Here is an 18283-nt window from a genome sequence, read left to right as displayed (position 1 = left end):
GATTTTTAGATCAAATTTTTGAAGCAGAAGGATCCATCTGATCAATCGCGGTTTAGTATCTTTCTTTGAGAGTAGATGTTTCAGAGCTGCATGATCAGAATACACTAGAATCTTAGATCCTAACAGATATGAATGAAATTTATCAAAAGCGAATACCACCGTTAGTAGCTCTTTTTCCATCGTGATGTAGTTCAATTGGGCATCGGATAGAGTTTTGCTAGCGTAATAGATCATATGCGGCTTCTTGTTGATTCTTTGACCTAAGATGGCCTTATTGCGAAATCGAAAGCATCACACATAATTTCAAATGGGAATGACCAATCAGAGGGTTTTATTATGGGTGCTGTTGTTAGGACTATTCGTAACGTGTGAAAGGCTTGTAGACATTCTTCATTAAAGACAAATGGCGTATTCTTGACCAGCAGATTGCACAAAGGTCTCGATATCTTGCTAAAATCTTTGATGAAGCATTTGTAAAATCTAGCATGACCTAAAAAGGATCGTATTTGTTGAACCGAAATGGGGGGTGGTAGTTTTGAGATGATTTTGATTTTGGCTTTGTCTACCTCAATCTTTCTTTCTGAAACAATATATCCAATACAATTCCTTTTCGAACCATGAAGTGGCTCTTTTTCCAACTTAAAATCAAATTTGTCTCCATGTAGCGCTTAAGGATCTTGGAGAGGTTATGGAGACAATCCTCAAAGGTGGTTCCAAATACGGAGAAATCATCCATGAATACTTCGAGATATTTATCTACCATATTCGAGAAAATGGCCAAGATGCATCGTTGAAATGTAGCGGGTGCATTGCCGAGCCCGAACGGCATACGTCAAAAACGAAAGTGTCATTAGGGCAAGTGAATGTGATCTTCTCTTGGTCATCCGGAAATACATGTATCTGATTGTACCCCGAATCACCATCCAGAAACAGAAAAAATGATGACCTGCTAGCCGTTTTAGGATTTGATCGATAAAGGATAATAGAAAATGATCCTTCCTAGTAATGGCGTTTAGTTTCCTATAGTCAATGCACACTCGCCAACTAGATGGTGTGCGAGTGGGAAGCAATTCACCTTCTTCATTCTCTACCGCAGTAATACCTGATTTCTTAGGTATTACTTGGGTAGCGCTGATCCATTTACTATCGGATATGGGATAGATAATTCCAGCATCTAACCATTTTACCACCTCTTTCTTCATTACTTCCCGCATGTTCAGATTCAGTCTCCTTACATGTCTCGATGGGGTTTGGCATTTGCCTCACAATGAATATGGTGCATACAGATGGAGGGATCAATTTCTTTTAGATCAGCAATGGATTAGTCGATATTCTCTTTGTTTTCCTTCAGAACACCAACCAATTGTGTTTTCTGATCTGGGGTCAAGTTTGATGCAATATCACTGTAAGGGTGTCATTAGTTCTTAGGAATGCATACTTGAATGCACCTGGAAGTGGCTTCAATTTTAATATAGGTGGTGATTCTAATGACGGAGCTGTGGGTGTATGGCTAATGCGGGCAATGGCTCGTACTTGATTGTCCAAGGAGAGTAGTTTCAACATTCGATGTATCAACTAAAATGTTTACTTCTTCGCTACCTCCCTCCATATCATAGTCATCCACTCCAAAGTGCGTCAAGTGAGTGTCTCGGAAATTATGTGTAAAAATTGTTGATGTTGCTTCCTCTATGATGTCCTCGAATGTATCTATTTCGAAGCAACTATCCGTTGATGGTCCCTGAGATGCACCGAACACATTCAGTCTCAGTTTCTTATTCCAAACGATACATCCATGACTCCTGTCCTACAATTGATGCATGCATTTGTCGTAGCTAGGAAGGGTCTGCCTAAGATAATGAGAATTTGCCTTGGATTGCCATTCAGTTTCATGTCAAGGACTAGAAAATCAACTGAAAAATATAACTCATCTATCTTGACCAAAACATCCTTGATCATTCCACGTGGTGTCTTAATTGATCTATCAGCTAACTGCAAAGTGCCGACATGGATTTCAGTTTTTCGAACCTAAAAAGTTCATATATCGAGCGAGGTAAAAGGTTCACATTGGTCCCCAGATCCAGGAAAGCTTGTTCAATTTGAAAGTTCCCTATAATGCAAGAAATGATAGGGGCATTTGGATCTTTAAGCTTTAAAGGGGTAGCGTGCTGGAAGACAGAGCTAGCTTGTTCGGTGAGGATACTTTTTTTGGAAGTTGTGATCCGGATTTATGTTTCTGGGTGCACAATTCCTTCAAAAATTTTGTGTAAGCTGAGACCTGTTTGATTGCGTCTGGAAGGGGAAGATTAATTTAGACTTGCTTAAACAATTCCAACATCTCATCGATCTTCCTCCTTATCCACAGGAGTAGGGGCTTTTAGGGCACTCGAAAATGGGCTTTAGGTAAGGTGATTCCGGTGCAGTTGGTTCATTCTCTACTGTTGGATTCTCCTTATTCTTGGGTGATTCGGGCTTGGTCAGAGGTTTAGAGTTGGTCTTATTGGTTTTACTTACGTGTTCAATGATCTTCTCACTTCTCGGAGTCATGATTGATTTGGCGTGTTTAGAAAATATTTCTGGGGCATTGGGGCTCTCAACCATGAATTGTCCTTTCGGGTTGCTCTCAGGTTGGCTAAATAATTTTTTCCTTCCCTCCTACTGAATGCGGTTGCTAGTTGACCTATTTGAGTCTCTAGCTTAGCAATGGATTGTGTGTGGGAGTTAAGGATCTGGGTGTTGACTTCTAATCGTTCTGGCGCTTTTAGAATCTTCTCCTTAAAAGCTGAGCTGTGACCGGTGGCAGATGGTCGGGAGTATTTTGGAACTGGTGGTATGGTCATGTTATATGTCGGGTCCTGATAGTTGGATCTAGGTACAGCAGAGCCAACCACTGGCTTGGTTTTCAAGAAAAATTTGGGTGGTTTCTCCAGTCGGGGTTATGTTTGAATATGGATCATTTCCTGATCTACGAGTTTGTTGTGTTTGAGCTTGCTAGACCTGCTCGTGCACAAACTTAGGAAATTGAGGTGCAGCTGGGCATTCACTAACAAAATGGGTTGGGCTTGCACACAACGCACAAACATCTTGAATTGGGTTAGGTGGAATCGGGGAGTGTCCAGTATTCAGGAGACTGTCTAATTTTTGGGACAATTCATCTACCTTACTTTGGATATCCATGATGTTTTCAATCTGATAGATTCCATTCTTTTTTGTTGAAGCATGGGCTGTTCTCTAGAGGCGGCAAACATATGATGCAGGGAGTTCTCACTAAATGTTTCAAAAAGCTGCCAAGCCTCATCTTCACTTTTTAGCATGAATGTCCCACCACACGATGTATTGATTATTTGTCGGTGTTTTTCCGATAGACCATCATAGAAATACTGAAAAGTTGCTATTTGGGGACAGCATGGTAGGAGCATTTACGAATGAGGTCCCTTAACCTTTCTCATGTCTCATGAAAAAGTTTACCATCCAATTGGGAAAAAATTGTGATGGTTTTTCTAATTTGGTTTGTTTTTCCAATTGAAAAGTATTTCTTGAGAAACTCTCTCTGAAGATGGTCCAAGTTGAAATAGTTATAGAATCTAGAGAGTTTAACCAATGCTTGTTTTGTTCTTAAGTGAGAAAGGGAACAATTTCAACCTGAGGGCATCATCGAAGAAGTTTTGGATTTTTACTTGGAGCATATCTCAAGAAATTCGTCCAAATATTTGTACGGGTCCTCGTTCGACAGTCCATAAAATGATGGTAGCATTTGAATAATGCTGGACTTGATTTTGTATTGTACCGCTCCATAGGAGGAGGTTAGATACATGGTGAGTAGATATAAGATGAGGGAGTAAAGTACTCCTCAATTGTCGTGGTGGGTCAGTCACTTGATTTGGATCTATGGTTTTGACTCGGTTTGTTCGAATTATTCTTTCTAGTTCTAGGTTAGTGGGTGTAAATCAGGTTGTGATGATCGACGTCCTAGCCAAAGTATGTTGAATCGATACCGTCGGTCATATCGGTCGGCCAACGGTACGGTTCGGTATGTTTCGTACCATATTGAACCGACAAAGGCAAGCGGACCCGACCCGGAAGAAAAAAAGAGAAAGAGAGAAATAGAGAGAGAGAAAGAGGAAGAAAGAAAAAGAGGGAGGAGAAGGAGCCGGCGGGGCCACCGGATGGCCTCTGGCTGGCACCGGAGGGGCAGTCTACGCACGCGGCGTCACGGGCATGAAATAGGGGCATGTCTCCGTTTCGCAAATTTTTTTTAAAAAATCTAGTTTTAAGTGAAGCGACAAATAGTTTGCCGGTTTCACGATTTTTGTTTTTTTTTTAATTCCTTAAGTCGGCAACTGGGTTGCCGACTTCATAAGTTTAAAACAAAAAAAAAATGAAAAATCAAAACAGATGGTCGTCTGTTTCAAAAAGAAGGGGACGAAGCCGCGGAGGGGCTCCGCCCGCTCGACCGCCCTAAGGCCGTCGACGTCGGTCGGCCACCGGGGGCCTCATGACGGAGGTGCCGTTGTCCGGTAGGTCCCTTCCCTCCCTCGAGTGCTCTTTCTCGCTCTCTTGAAAGCTCTATCGGGCGATACGGGATTCGGAAGCCCTCCGACGGCGCAGCCGGCCACCATCGGCCTCCGACGGCTCCCACCTCCCTTCCTCTCCTCCTCTCTCTCTCTCTCACTTTTCTCTTTTTTTTTCCGTACCGTCGGTGTATTGAATTCACCAGCCGAATCATGTCGGTTCCCGTTGTTCGGTATGATACAGGGTGTACCGGCCGGTTCGGCACGGTATGGAAATTTTGGTTCTAGCATTCACCCAAAAAATCTCATCGAGTTTTAATTTCAGCAATTTTTTTCTTTTTTTAAAAGAGGAGGAGAAAAGGAGAAGAGAGAAAAGAGTTCTAAAGAAGAGAACCTAAGGAATCTAAGGCTAAGACGAGAGAGAAGAATTAATTAGGTTTGATGTTTTTAGTTAAAGTCAAGTAGATTAATCAATCCTGACTATGGTTATCTAGATCTAGACAGCTCCTAACTGCTAAGGTCACTTTTGAGCACTCCAAGTAGCAGACTAGCCGCTCAACTGATCAGATAAGTGTAAGATTGGTGGGGGTCCTCCCGTTACTTAGACACCACTGAGTTGGTCAAATAAGCGAATGGAACCAATTAATGAACCACCTTCCTTCAGGATGTAATCTCTGAACCACTTTTCTAGACATCAGTTAAATGACTAACTTGAACCGGTCTAATTTTTAGGGTTCATTGTCCTACTGAGTTCGAGAGTCCTTAGGAGCCAACGTCTAATTAATTTTAAGTTAGAGATTTAGGTCAATGCAAATGCAGGATTGTGATTTATGGGTCAAGGAAGGGTGATCAAATCTCCACCTTATCTTGTTTAATTGGATTAAGTGTCCTTAAAGTGTTTTATGAAAATATGTAATGCAAAAAGAAAAGATGTCCAAAATGTTAAGTAGCTTTTAAGATTTAATTAGTTTATTTATATTAGTCCAGTGTTATGTGGTGTCTTTGTATTCTTTTTATTTTATGTTATCTTTAAGCAAGAAAGAATAAGAGGTAAGTTTTAAATTAGGTTAATTAGGTATGAGAAGATCTAGTAAATCTAACTAAATGGAAAGTAAATAATGCTAAGATTAAAAGACAGGTAGGTAACCTACAAATAAAGCAACAAATCAAATCTACTTTTAGGACAATAAATTATTCTAAACTATGAAAAACAGTAAATCACTAGAATAATGAGCAGTTATAAATAAGGTAACTACTTAACTATGCAAATAAGATAATCTCATAATTAAGAATAAAAGTAACTACGTAATCTAAATAAAAGGCAAGGAGTTTAATCTACTTAGAAAACAGAACATCACTTATTATATAAAGCAGTAAATTATTCTAAGCTATGGAATCCAGTAAATCATTAGGCTATAGAAAGCAGAAAATTTTTTTATGCATGCAAATAAAGTAATCTAGCTAGAGAGCAGTAAATCTACCATATATGAAAAGCAATATAAGACAGAAATTTTAAAAAGAGTAAATAGAAGGTAATTAAGCAATTAAAGTAAATTAATTAATAATAAAAAATAAATTATCAATCAGCAAAATAAAGTATGAAAAATAAGAGTGCAAAATAAGAAAATAATCAACTAGAAAAATAAAGTAGTAAATATATTTTTTTTGATTTTTTTTATTTTTTTTAAATAATCGAGCCAAGATCTCTGGCAACAGTACCAAAATTTGATGCATGTCGTAGCACACAAAAATAACCCTACTCACTACTATGTAGATAGGATGAGTCGGGATTGTATCCGCAGGGATCTTAGATCGATTATTTTGAAAACATAAAAGAAAAGAATAATAGATTGCAAGAAACTAAGAAAGAAATAAAGAGATTGCAATAAAAATATTTTTTATTGATTAAATAAAAAAGCATACATTGGAAAAGAAATAAAAGTTCGATACAAAAATAACGAAATCAAGTTGATCTTCTCGCTGCACCTGATAGGGATGTGCCTCCTTGAATCCTTCGTCTTCCTCCGTGCAGACAGCAGCAGGATGGCTGAAAGGTTTGGTCTAGGAACTCCAAAGAAGAAAGATAGATGGAAGAGGGTATATGGAAGAGAAAGGATAGCGACACTAGGATTAAGATCTCTCCTAAGATTTGATGGAAGGTGTGCTAGGGTTAGTACCTCCTTAGACTTATGAAACGAGGAAGAGAGAGGAGCTTGAAGAAAACTTAGGATTGGCTTGATGCCAAGAGAAGGAGGCGCTGAGGCTTATTTATAGAAGAGGGAATGGGGCTTGGGATTTAAGAAAGGAAAGAATTTAGTGCGGCTAATTTCTCATGAATAGGGGTGCAAGAGAATTTAGGTTTCATAAAGAAAGGTGAGAGCGTGAATAAGGACCCTTAGATCAAGTCTCTTACTTTTCCTCCGTTGATCAATAAGTCGTGTTCACATTTGGTTTCATTTATCTTCTAATCTGGATCCTTGATTGGAGAGGTTTCTTCTGATCCGTTGATCTTTAAGTCACGTTCACACTGAAATAGGAGTTGGTTGCCTGGTTCACTCAAATCTGAGCCGATTTGAGTTCAATTTGAATGTATGAATCTAAACTCCCAATCACCTGCAAAATAGACCAGAGAGCATCAAATTTCAATAAAATAATATCAATTATTATAATATTTAGTGCCTTTAATGATTTAAATTAAGTGTTCATCAGTAGGTCCCTAATATGGACGATTACAGAAGATCACTCTAATATTAGCTCAGACTGATACATTTGGATTTGCTTAACGATCATAGAGGACCCTCAATAATTTATTTTGGTGGTCTTAGAGTACTGAGTCACCTGGATTCATTAAGTGGTCTTAGAGGGCTAAGTTCGATTGCCTAATTTAGTGGAATTAGAGAACCGAAGGGCTACTCAACTTTGATTTTGGTTGGATTTGTAGAACTTTGTATTGTAGGACCAATTAGAGATGGCCTGCATTGTGTGGAAGGACCTAGGAAAAAATAAATTAGGGATAGGTATAATTTGGATGTTTGCTGTCCTAAACCTGTATATGGGACAGCAGTGATAAATTTTGAGATTAAGGGCAAATAAAAGGTCAAATAAACCTATTCTAGCATTTTGTCATGGGGAAAGTAGAAGAAGAACTAGGTTTTGAAGGGTTCCAGGATAAATGAGAGAGTCTGTAGTTGATGTATGACTGAAATTCAGAAAACAATGTGCAGCATAAACATGGTATGAGCAGAAAGAAAAATAATAGAAAAGAATTAAGGAGAAAAGGAGGGGAGAGAGGGAAGGAGGAGGACGAGGAAGAGGGGATAAAATGGTCGAACCTGTTCTCAAATCTTCAGTTCCTTTCAAATAATTCATGTACCATCCACTAGTGGCCGGCCATCAGGCCTTTTTATGGTTTTATATGACTTGATTTTCAAGTAAACTAAGATCCTCAAAGACCAAGAAAGTAATCCTTAAAATCTTTCCTAAGAAGGTAAAAATTGGAATAGCATGTGAATGTACATGGAAGGACATCTAAAACATTCAAAAATCAAAACATAATGATTTCATGACTTGTCCAACCCAATATATATATATATATATATATACTCTTATGCCATTTTCACTTAAAATAGAACTCTAAGACCCATGAACTCATGGACTGTTATACGGCCCTGAGCTGCTTGGTTAGCAACATACTGCATTGTACCAGGTTGGAATTGATACAAAAATAGTATTCGGCTCAGTACAGGCTCCATACGACTATTTGACCCGTATCAAGGTGTACTGAGATAAAAAGAGAGAAAAATGGCTTGAGAGCTGTATTGGTATGGCGTGCATTTTGTACCATACTGATTGGTGCCACATTGAACTGATAACATATCGATAAGGTATCTGATACCAAGATTGCGGATCTCGCTAGGACCCATTCTAAGAATTACCTCAATAAAAGTTCCAAAAATACAAAAAAAATGATCTTTTTCATTTTAAAATTCCCTAGCATGTTGTCCAATCAACAAACTGATTTGGTAGAATTATATATCAACTTATCAACTTTGGTTTTGGATGAGGGACTGAGCAAGCAAGGTCCAATAAATGATTTACTTTAGTAGTCTTTGCAGAATTTGATTTTACTTGGACTTGAAAGAGAAAATCTAATAAAAAAAGGGAATTGATTCAACTTGGATTTTAGTTGGCCTAGAGAAATAAGTAGAATCAATAATATTATTTTGTAGACTCAGATTATGCTTAAAATTATGGGACCCACTTATTAGTTAAGGATAAATAATGATTTAATAAGTGAGAACAGAAGTTATCAAGTTCACAAAAGTTGACAACACCTAATTCTAGCTTTAAGGAACAAATGAGTGGAGATTCAGCCATCAAATATCTGGTTTTGCCATTTGTGATGCTAAAAATATCCTCTTGGAAAATTAAGGAGTGTATATCATTGAAGGATTGTTTGTGGAGGAACCTATGTCCTAGTCCATCCAATTACAGAAGGAATATTCCAACAGATTTTCAAAGGTCTTCAATGGTTAAGAATTCATATGGACTCTAATAATTTTTTTGGCATTTTGATTTGCTACAGTTCTCATTTCTTTTAATTCTCATATCTATTGATTAGGTCATTTTTGTGAGTTGACTTGTGATAATTAAGTTTTGATGTGTTTTCTTAATGTGAATCTTCAGCTAGTAATTTTTACCTATTAGATTTGTGTAACTTTGAAACTCTATTGTGAAGGAGGGGGGTGGGGGGTGGGGAGGGAAGTGCTAAAAGAAATGATACTTAGATTATATATTCAGCTAGAAAAATGTTGGCCCTCTAGTATTAAGATTGGGGTTGGTTTTTAAGTTCTTACGTACCAATGTAAGGGAAAATATGAATTTAGTTTGCAGATTTTTAAAGATTTCTTATTCATTTTGCAGAGAATGTATTTTTTTTTCAACTTGAGGCTCATCCTTGGTGATGATTCCTCTGTTAATTAACTTTATTCATTTGTTAAAATGCTAATTTAACCTTGTTTTTGTAGCCTTTTACCTATCATTTCATTGCATACCAGTTTGTTTTTACAACTTGTAAGTTTAATTTGGGTATTAGAGAATACCATAGAAACTCAAACAACACACTTTTGTTTTAATTCTAAAATTAATTACTATATGACAAGTATTTAATTAAATATATATGTGACTTTTCATTGAAGTACCCAAGTCCTCCATTTGACTTCTGTGAGCCCGTAAATATTTTTTGAATCCAAAGGTGCCCTACTTTGATAACATAATATGTTAGGGAAATTTTGGTTCCCATAAGATTGACTTTAGGATTTTTGTAATGTTTTAGATACTTATCGAATGGTAGGGATAAGAGGAGTCCTAATTTGACTACTTTTAGTTGTTATTTCCTTTTTTGAGAGGCAATTTTGCTTTTTCTTGTTGATGGCTCCATTCAAACCTTTAAATTAAGGATGTCAGGGTTCACCTTAATAACTCCAATTAATAACTTTCTTTTTTCTATTCCATGGTAGGGGTGGCAATCATATTGGGTTGGGTCTTATACGAATTGTGTCAAAAAATCCCAAACCTGAACTTGGCTTGTTTATTAATATCCGAGAGCGACCACTAAAAACAATGGAAATATCTCAAAAGAACAGAGGACCGAGCAAGCTCCAGAAACAGTGGAGATCTCTCAAGAATAACTCATTGATTCCTCATGCGAAGCTGCGAAGGGGATGGGCCTCGAGATCCATCTTTCCACTGTGATGAGATGCAACCTGAGACTTCTCTTAGAGAGGGAGGATTGAGCCAGACCCACCCCATAGGGAGGAATGGCTACAAGAAGGGTGAGCAAGAAAGGCGCTAGAAAGCCTGCTGCACCTTGATGCCTTAGAGTCTCTAGGGTTTGGGCCAGGGTTTTGGAGGGTGGCGAAGCTCTGGAGAGAGGTAGCCATGGTGAATTGTGGCTAGAGAGTGGGGGAACTAGAGACCACTCAAAGATACTGGACGGTGGTGATCGGGCAACGATGACTGGGCGACAAAGACCAGGTGATAGTGACCACTTAAAGAGACCGGGCAATGATGCTTTCCTGTTTACCGAGAAGCCCTAACCCTAACCACGAAGAGGAAGAATCGATTATTTGAACTCTAGAAGGTCTTGGAATTCTCAGAAGCCATTTTGGAGTAAACATGTAGCTGGTAGGAGCAGTCAGATTTGGGCATGGGCACGAGCTTGGTTCAGTCCTTCATGGGCAGGTAAACAGACTGGCTAAACATGTGTAACCCATCCTGACTTAATTAACATCAAACGGGTTAAACAGGTTATGATCCTGAAATCTAAACCCGACCCATTTAATAAATAGGTCAAGACAAATCGACTTGCTTATGATGCAAATCTGTTTAGCCAAATCCAAACTTGTTTATTATACGTCGGACATCAGTCGAACCAGAAATCACCAGTCCTACTCCATGGCTTTTCCAAATTCTAATAAAGCTTTAGGACCTTTTACCTTACTTTCATCTGACACCCATAGTTTTTACTTTGATTCCAGTTGAAAAAATAAAAAGAATTTAGAGGATTCCAGCTAACCATTATTGTAGCTCAATGAATCCTCATAAAACTATCAATAGCCTAGGATCCCTTAAAACACCTGTCTATACCCATTCATAGTGGCTTCATATTTGTAGTTGATCACCTTGTTTCCATTGCAATTATGATAAGATCACTTTTGAGAAGGGTTCAACAAGAAAACTAACAATTATATAGCATTAAAATTTCTCCATGTTTTCACAATTGCCTCAAGTGTACTGGAAAATTTTGAAAATTTTCTCATACATTTTGCATATTCTGCATACAGTATCATAATTGTCCACTTTTTAAGCTGACAACTTCGAAAGTCTGCTTCATGGAGCAACCAAGTTTGAAACAACTACATGGGCAAGGAAGCAAATATACTGCTTGGGAATGGACTGTCTAAAATTTTCTCTAATGTTAGATACCATATTGAAATTTGAAAAGAAAATATTTTACTCCAATTCCTGTTCTTGACATCTTTTTTAAAAGAAAATAAAAGATTGTTAAACCCCGTTCCGATTGTTTAATGAATTTTCTGAGTCATGCTTTTCCAAGATTGATCAAATTTCAGAGCATTACATCTTCCATTAGGGAATATGAAGGCTAGCATTTTCTTTTATTTTGCACTTTTGCCTTCATTGCAGCATTCTTAGTTGTTATGTTGTCTCTTTTCTTCTTGCTATCAAAGTTCAATCTTTTGTGACTTGTCCTTGTCTTTCTCCTCTTTTCACTGGTTTGTTCTGAATTTTTTTTTGGGCAAATTGTAAAACAAAAAAGGTTGTACTAATTCTTCTTATTATCAATTGCAGAAATTAACAGGGGGTATGATTCTTTCTAGTAACAAGGATTACCTTGTTTTCTATAGAGGGAAGGATTTCTTGGCCCCAGAAGTGACAGAAGCATTACTTGAGAGGGAAAGATTAGCTAAGACCCTACAAGACAAGGAAGAGCAAGCCCGACTAAGAGCCTCCTCTTCAGTTGTTTCAAATTTTGAAATAGCTGATGAACCTGGGACAGCTGGTACTCTTGGAGAGACTCTGGAAGCTGATGCCAGATGGGGGAATAGATTGGACCAAGATCATATGGAGAAAATGATGAGAGCTGCAGAAATGGCAAGGCATGCTGACCTTGTGAGGAAGCTAGAGAGGAGGCTTTCTATTGTGAGTATCCTAAATTTGAAATATTTACCTGAGCATTATAAGATTAAGGGTAAGATACCCTAAATACTTCCAGCATGCCTGGTTTATCTAAAATCTTGCAAGGCACTGAGCACATGAAGAAGTTCCTGCAATAACCAAATTTCTTGATCTCAATGTAACTTGGACAAGAATGACAGTTTGAAGGCCTATTAGCAACCTGCCCTTCCGAAGTCTCCCCCGGCAATTTATGTTATAGACTTCTAGTCTTCTAGCTTCTTTGATCTTCACTCATATCATTTTTATTCTGATTTCTACATGCTCTGCTTTCTGAATTTTAGATATGTAACAATCATAGAACCTCTTTTTTACTAAAAGCTTTGAGAACCTTATTCCTCCTGTCTTTTCACATCACAAAATTCATAAGGCAGGTTTATTTGACCTTTACTTGGCGTTAATTTCAAACATCCATCACTGGTCCTTCATACCGGTTGAAGTTAGCAAGCAATCTGTTCATCCCTAATCCTAATTAAATTCCTATCATAGGTCCTGTATACAGGTTGAAGACATCAAGCGACCTGATCATCAGTCCTAATTAAATTCCTTTCATTGGTCCACCTGTGCCTATGCAGGCCTTCCCTAGTTGGTCTTGCATTATTCACTAAAACAAGTAATAATATGATTTTGTGGATCTCTCTGTCTTGTTTTAGGAAAATCCTGCCAACTAGCTGTGTTAGATCTTCTTGGTACTTCTTTAAATGAAACAATATGAAATATGAATTTACTTGTTTTAATATTCTCACTAGAATAAATGCATCTTATATTTTAAACTCTATATTTCGGACAAATTACAAACATTTGTCCTTGTGGCTAACATTTGTGCAACATTGCAAGGGACCTGATTGTTGTTGATTCACCAACTAAAAGTGACTAGACATTGACAAATTGAACTGTGCTCCTATTTTTTCATGGTCATCCAACGAACGAGTTGCCTTGCACTCTCTTATGAATGTCATCAGTTCATCTTATCTTATTGATTACTGCTGTGACAAGGACATACTTTTTTCTATTGCTATTGAAAATTTTCTTGCATAACTTACCATCACAAAGTTTTAAGTCTGAAGACCATTTGGGGTGTCTGTTTTTTTTCCTTGTTTTTTGTTTGGATTTTTTGCTTTGGGATTTTAAGCTCATATTTAAGAAGCAAAGGGAACTTGACTACTAAAGTTTTGAAATCAACTTGTTGTCAGCACTTACTTTTCTTTTTTCCCTTTCACACCTATTCTTTGTTTGTCTTTGAGGAGTCATCCTGCTTACCTAAAGCTTTTGAATCTGCATTTTGTCTGGAAAAGGTTTTGTGGTTTCTCTTTTAGTTGGTGTGCAGTGTAATTCATATCGGTTACTGTATAAATTTGGAAATGCAAGATATAATCTCATATGCTGTTTTGGAGCGAACTATATATCTAGTAGAATGAGTTTAAATGTCTTGATCTTTCCCTATTCAATCGCATACGACTACATGCTTCTTGTGAAACTATGTCATCTTTTTGCTGGTGGAACTGGAGATGAAGGGGCCATTCAGAATTAAGTAGGTTGAAAGTTACTTTTGAAGGGGCTCTCATCTTGTCCCATATTTTGATACCGTAACCTGTTGGTCATTGTGTCTGCTTCATGCTTCCCCATTCATCTCATGTTGGTGGTACCCCTGAACTTTGCAGAATTAAACTGAATCCTTTGTCGTTTCAGGTGGCTGATTCTACTTGAAGAATTTTCTCTTAACTAGTCACCTTGTTTCAATTTACTACCTTAAATTGCACGTTGAGAACTGCTACCTTTGACTCTCAGACTCTTTTCCTGTATGATCGTATTAGATAGCTTTCCAATGTAGAATCCCCCTGATAGGTTACTTCATGAGCTATCATTGTATTACAGGATATATGAACCTTTTTGCTCAAGTCATATTTATGTGCAATATTTGACATGATATAAGAGAATCCATGATTCTTACCTTGGTGAAGATGATCATAGCTAGTCCTGTTCCAATTCTACAAATGGAAGATTAGAGGTATTTTTACACTTGATATTTAGAAATCATTGTACTTGTCTAATTGGTACTTTGGCTTGTCTGCGGAAGATTCCACTTTGGGTACCACAGCACCTTCAGAACTGGCACTTGCAACCATTTTCTAATGCTTCAAGCCCATTATTATGATAACTGTTGCAGTTTTATCCTGTGGACAGTATTAAGATTGTGCTATGTAATATTTTATTTTTATCTATAATCTATGTTCATTTCCATGTGCTAAACATAGCCGGCTACTCTCACATATAAACCAGTTAAATCAGCCTGATTGTTAGATTACATCACTTGATAATATGTAATTTAACTTTATATTGTCGAATTTTCCCAGGCTTTATCAGTTCATTTTTCATTATTTTCTTTTTTTAAAAGGTTCTAACTTCTTGACTCCCACAGTTGAACTTGCTTCTGTATCCTGCTTCTTTATCAGAGTATCTTGGGGTTCTCTACCATCAGTGGTTTACATTGAAACATATGTTAGATAAAAGGAGGAAACATTGCTAAATGGAAGTTTACATCCTGTTAGAACTATGTAATAATCCATCCTTGTTACCTTCTCCTGCATTTGACCACACATCATAAGGATTCCCATCTGTTAACCGCTTTCATATGCAAACCTGCAGTGGCATAAACTAGGTAGCTTTAGAGGAAGATAGTCTAGATATCACCTGATGCAGATGAGTGTAGATATAGAGAATATAGTTACAATGGAAGGGTGAGATTTTAAACAGACCCTAGAATATCCATCAAACAACTTGATCTTTGTAATTTTTTTCCAATCAAACCCAGCTTTAACAAAAATGAGAGTATTGCCGTAAAGAAATCCTCCCAAGTACAAGGCATTAATAGGAAATCTAATGTGGTCCCCATAATTTCTTTAGAGTTACAAGGCACCCTAAATTAAACTTATAGCTGGGTCCATCTTAATCCATTCAAAGATGAACCATAGACCATATTAAATTATACATTTCTGTTGGTGTTGCAATATAACACGAATGGAGTTGTGTTAAATTTCAGATCTTTTCTTATATTCTCTTATATATCACTTTATTTCCAGCCTGCTATACTGGCTTTCTTTGGTATTGCATATTCTGTCTTGTCTATTCTAGGATTGCCCAGCCTAAAATGGAGCCAGTGCATGTAGATTGAGCTGGCCCTTCATGATTTTGTTGAAATAAGGAATACACTAGGGTTTTTATAGTCAAATTATATAATATGGCTTGATCATATCAATGTCGTCTTGTCCTTCTGTTTTTTGTCTTTCTGTTACCCAACATAAGCTGGTTTCATTTGGTTCTTAGATCAGGCAGCACTCTAGAAGAATACTAGAAGTTTTTTATGTTCTCTCTGATGTTACAAATGAGAAGTTATCTAGACTGCTTAAGAACAGCAATTAGCATCTTCTTTATGAAGCACATTTAAGGGACATGGAGATTTAATTGTACAAACATGTTTCAAGGACAATTTTCATGTATCTGGTGAAATAAAAATTTTCTGGGCTCTAATTCTGAATCACATTGCATTTTCTTTGTGTATTTCTGACTTAATGTTGTTTTATATTTTGTTTGGCACAGGCTGAACGCAGGTTAATGAAAGCTGAAAAAGCTTTATCCAAAGTGGAAGAATCCCTGAAGCCAGCTGAACATGCTGCAGATCCTGAAAGCATAACTGATGAGGAGAGGTTTATGTTTCGCAAGCTTGGGTTAAGGATGAAGGCTTTTTTGCTCCTTGGTAACTTTTGCACCAAAACTGCAGCTAATATTCTCTTTGGTCTATGCATTTATTTACTTCAGAGCTGGAAGTTCAAAGAATGATGTCATTGTTCTTCAGACTTAGGCAGAATCTTGCTTATCATGCCAAGAAAGGATATTTTGCCTGATCAATAGTTTTCAGAGGATAATATGTATGATCTATTCATGTTTTATGCATTCATCTTTCTTCTGATGACAAGTAACAAATTATTTATAAAGTTTTTGATTTTTTTTTTTAAATGTACATTTACTTATAATTCTTCTTTTACACACACCACCACGCACAGCACGCACGCACACACCATACATGTAATTGTACTTTTTATCATCTGCAAAAATTTTTGTTTTCCATTAATCTATCCTATGTTCTAATTATGGTAATGATTTCAGGGAGGAGAGGAGTGTTTGCTGGTACGGTGGAAAACATGCATTTGCATTGGAAGTACAGGGAACTTGTTAAAGTCATTGTGAAAACAAAAACTTTTGAACAGGCTAAGCACATTGCTTTATCACTTGAATCTGAGAGTGGAGGTGTCTTAGTGTCTGTGGACAAGGTATCTAAGGGGTTTGCTATTATTGTGTACCGAGGAAAGGACTATCAGCGACCTCCTGCCTTGAGACCTAAGAATTTATTGACTAAAAGGAAAGCTCTAGCACGGTCTATAGAGCTTCAAAGGCATGAGGTAAGCTTTAATGTTAGACCCCACCCCACCACAACGCCCCCACAAAAAAAAAAAAAAAAAAAAAAAAAAAAAAAAAAAAAAAAACAGTCTTAGCTATGCAAGCGTGAACATGTGATAGGAAAAAAGAAGAAAAAACAAAATAGTGAGTCCAGTTAAAAATTGTCACATAATTTTGATTGCTATATGCAAAGAACAGGTTTATATCTCAGGAGTGCTCTGATGTTCTATAATTTTTTCTCTCGAACAGGCTATTAGTCATCATATCTCAAATTTACAGAAAAGGGTGGAGCAGTTAAGATCTGAACTGGTATGGGCTGAATTTATGGTTAAGTTCTAATATGAGGTTCTTGTTAAAATCTGGATACTTAAATATTTTTGGTGTATTCACTAAGAAATTTCATTTATGTCAGGTCCAAATGGACAATGTAAAAGACCAAGGGGATGAGGACTTGTATGCCAAACTGGACTCTGCATATTCCACTGAAGATGAAGATACAGAGGTAGATATACTTGCATCTGCTATCAGCTGTTAATTTGGTGAGAATGGAAGCTGATTGCATGAAAATCACTCTATCAAATGGGCCAAATATTTTGCAACAGTTCATACTTGATCTCCACCAGTCATTTTTTTCAGTGGACCAATTCGAGCTATATATAAATTTTTAACCAAAGACTAACTCTAGCATATCTTTTGCTTGTTAAGCAAATGGAATAGCCAAAGAGTGATCCTCTTATTTTGGTTATTTGCAGGATGAGGATGATGAGGCTTATCTTCATACCTTCAATACTGCTGTTGACATTGATGGTGATGAAGATGGCAGGGTTGAAAATTATGCCGACAATGGTGGGGCTGGTGGTGGTGGTGACGACGATTATGAGGATAGTGATAGTGATGCAGATGATGAGTCTAATATTTTTGAAGATGATGAACAAGATTCAGTTGACTTCATCCACTCATCCACGAATTTCATCCAGCATTAGCAAACTGGAATGACAAACTGCTGCTGATAGGCTGTATATATGGCCCATTTTTTCTAACCAATGGGGCTTAAGTGGAAGAAATATGATCATGTATCTACAGCTATAAACAATTATTGTTATGTAAATTATCATTTTAATTACTTAAATCAAATCCAAAATTCGAGCAGGCTAGCCAGAAATGCCCCAAAAAAGTCACTTCGGTGAGTTAGTGAAAAGCAAGTATGGTATAATGATGTGGTGTTGAATCGAATGGGTGTACTGTTTTATTTCCACTTGTGCTGTCTGATTATTTGACTTTAGAGAACAAATTTCATATATAAAATATGGCCCTCTGGCCTCACCTGATATTTTCACAGTGCGCATGAATTTTAGAGGCTTTCTTCATTTATGTTACCTGAGAATTAACTACCAAATGATAGCTCTCAAGCCTTGATAAGTCATACTTAAATTTGTGAGACAAAAACATGGATCTTTTTCTCTCTGCTCCCTTCGTTTTGGTCTAGACTCCTTGTCGCTCAGTGTTGTAGGCTATCAAATGTGTGTTGGAGCCAAATTATTTTTTTGATTCATTTAAGAGTTTAT

At 37.2% G+C, this 18283-nt stretch overlaps 1 protein-coding gene across 1 annotated transcript in view; it reads left to right on the top strand.

Moving 5' to 3' along the window:
* The window catches only part of LOC105042166 (CRM-domain containing factor CFM3, chloroplastic/mitochondrial), a 29054-nt gene extending 11006 nt beyond the window's left edge, over positions 1-18048 (top strand). Inside the window, 6 exon segments of the mRNA XM_010919277.4 lie at positions 11880-12230; positions 15861-16017; positions 16428-16720; positions 16968-17027; positions 17131-17220; positions 17471-18048. Coding sequence (XP_010917579.2) covers positions 11880-12230; positions 15861-16017; positions 16428-16720; positions 16968-17027; positions 17131-17220; positions 17471-17701 — 1182 coding nt within the window. The 3' untranslated portion in view covers positions 17702-18048.
* The last annotated feature ends 235 nt before the right edge of the window (positions 18049-18283 follow it).

The sequence above is a fragment of the Elaeis guineensis genome, chromosome 3, assembly GCF_000442705.2.
Source record: "Elaeis guineensis isolate ETL-2024a chromosome 3, EG11, whole genome shotgun sequence".
In the NCBI taxonomy this organism is placed as follows: Eukaryota; Viridiplantae; Streptophyta; class Magnoliopsida; order Arecales; family Arecaceae; genus Elaeis; species Elaeis guineensis.
The sequence above is the reverse complement of the archived record's forward strand: the minus strand, read 5'-3'. Positions and strand labels throughout refer to the sequence as shown.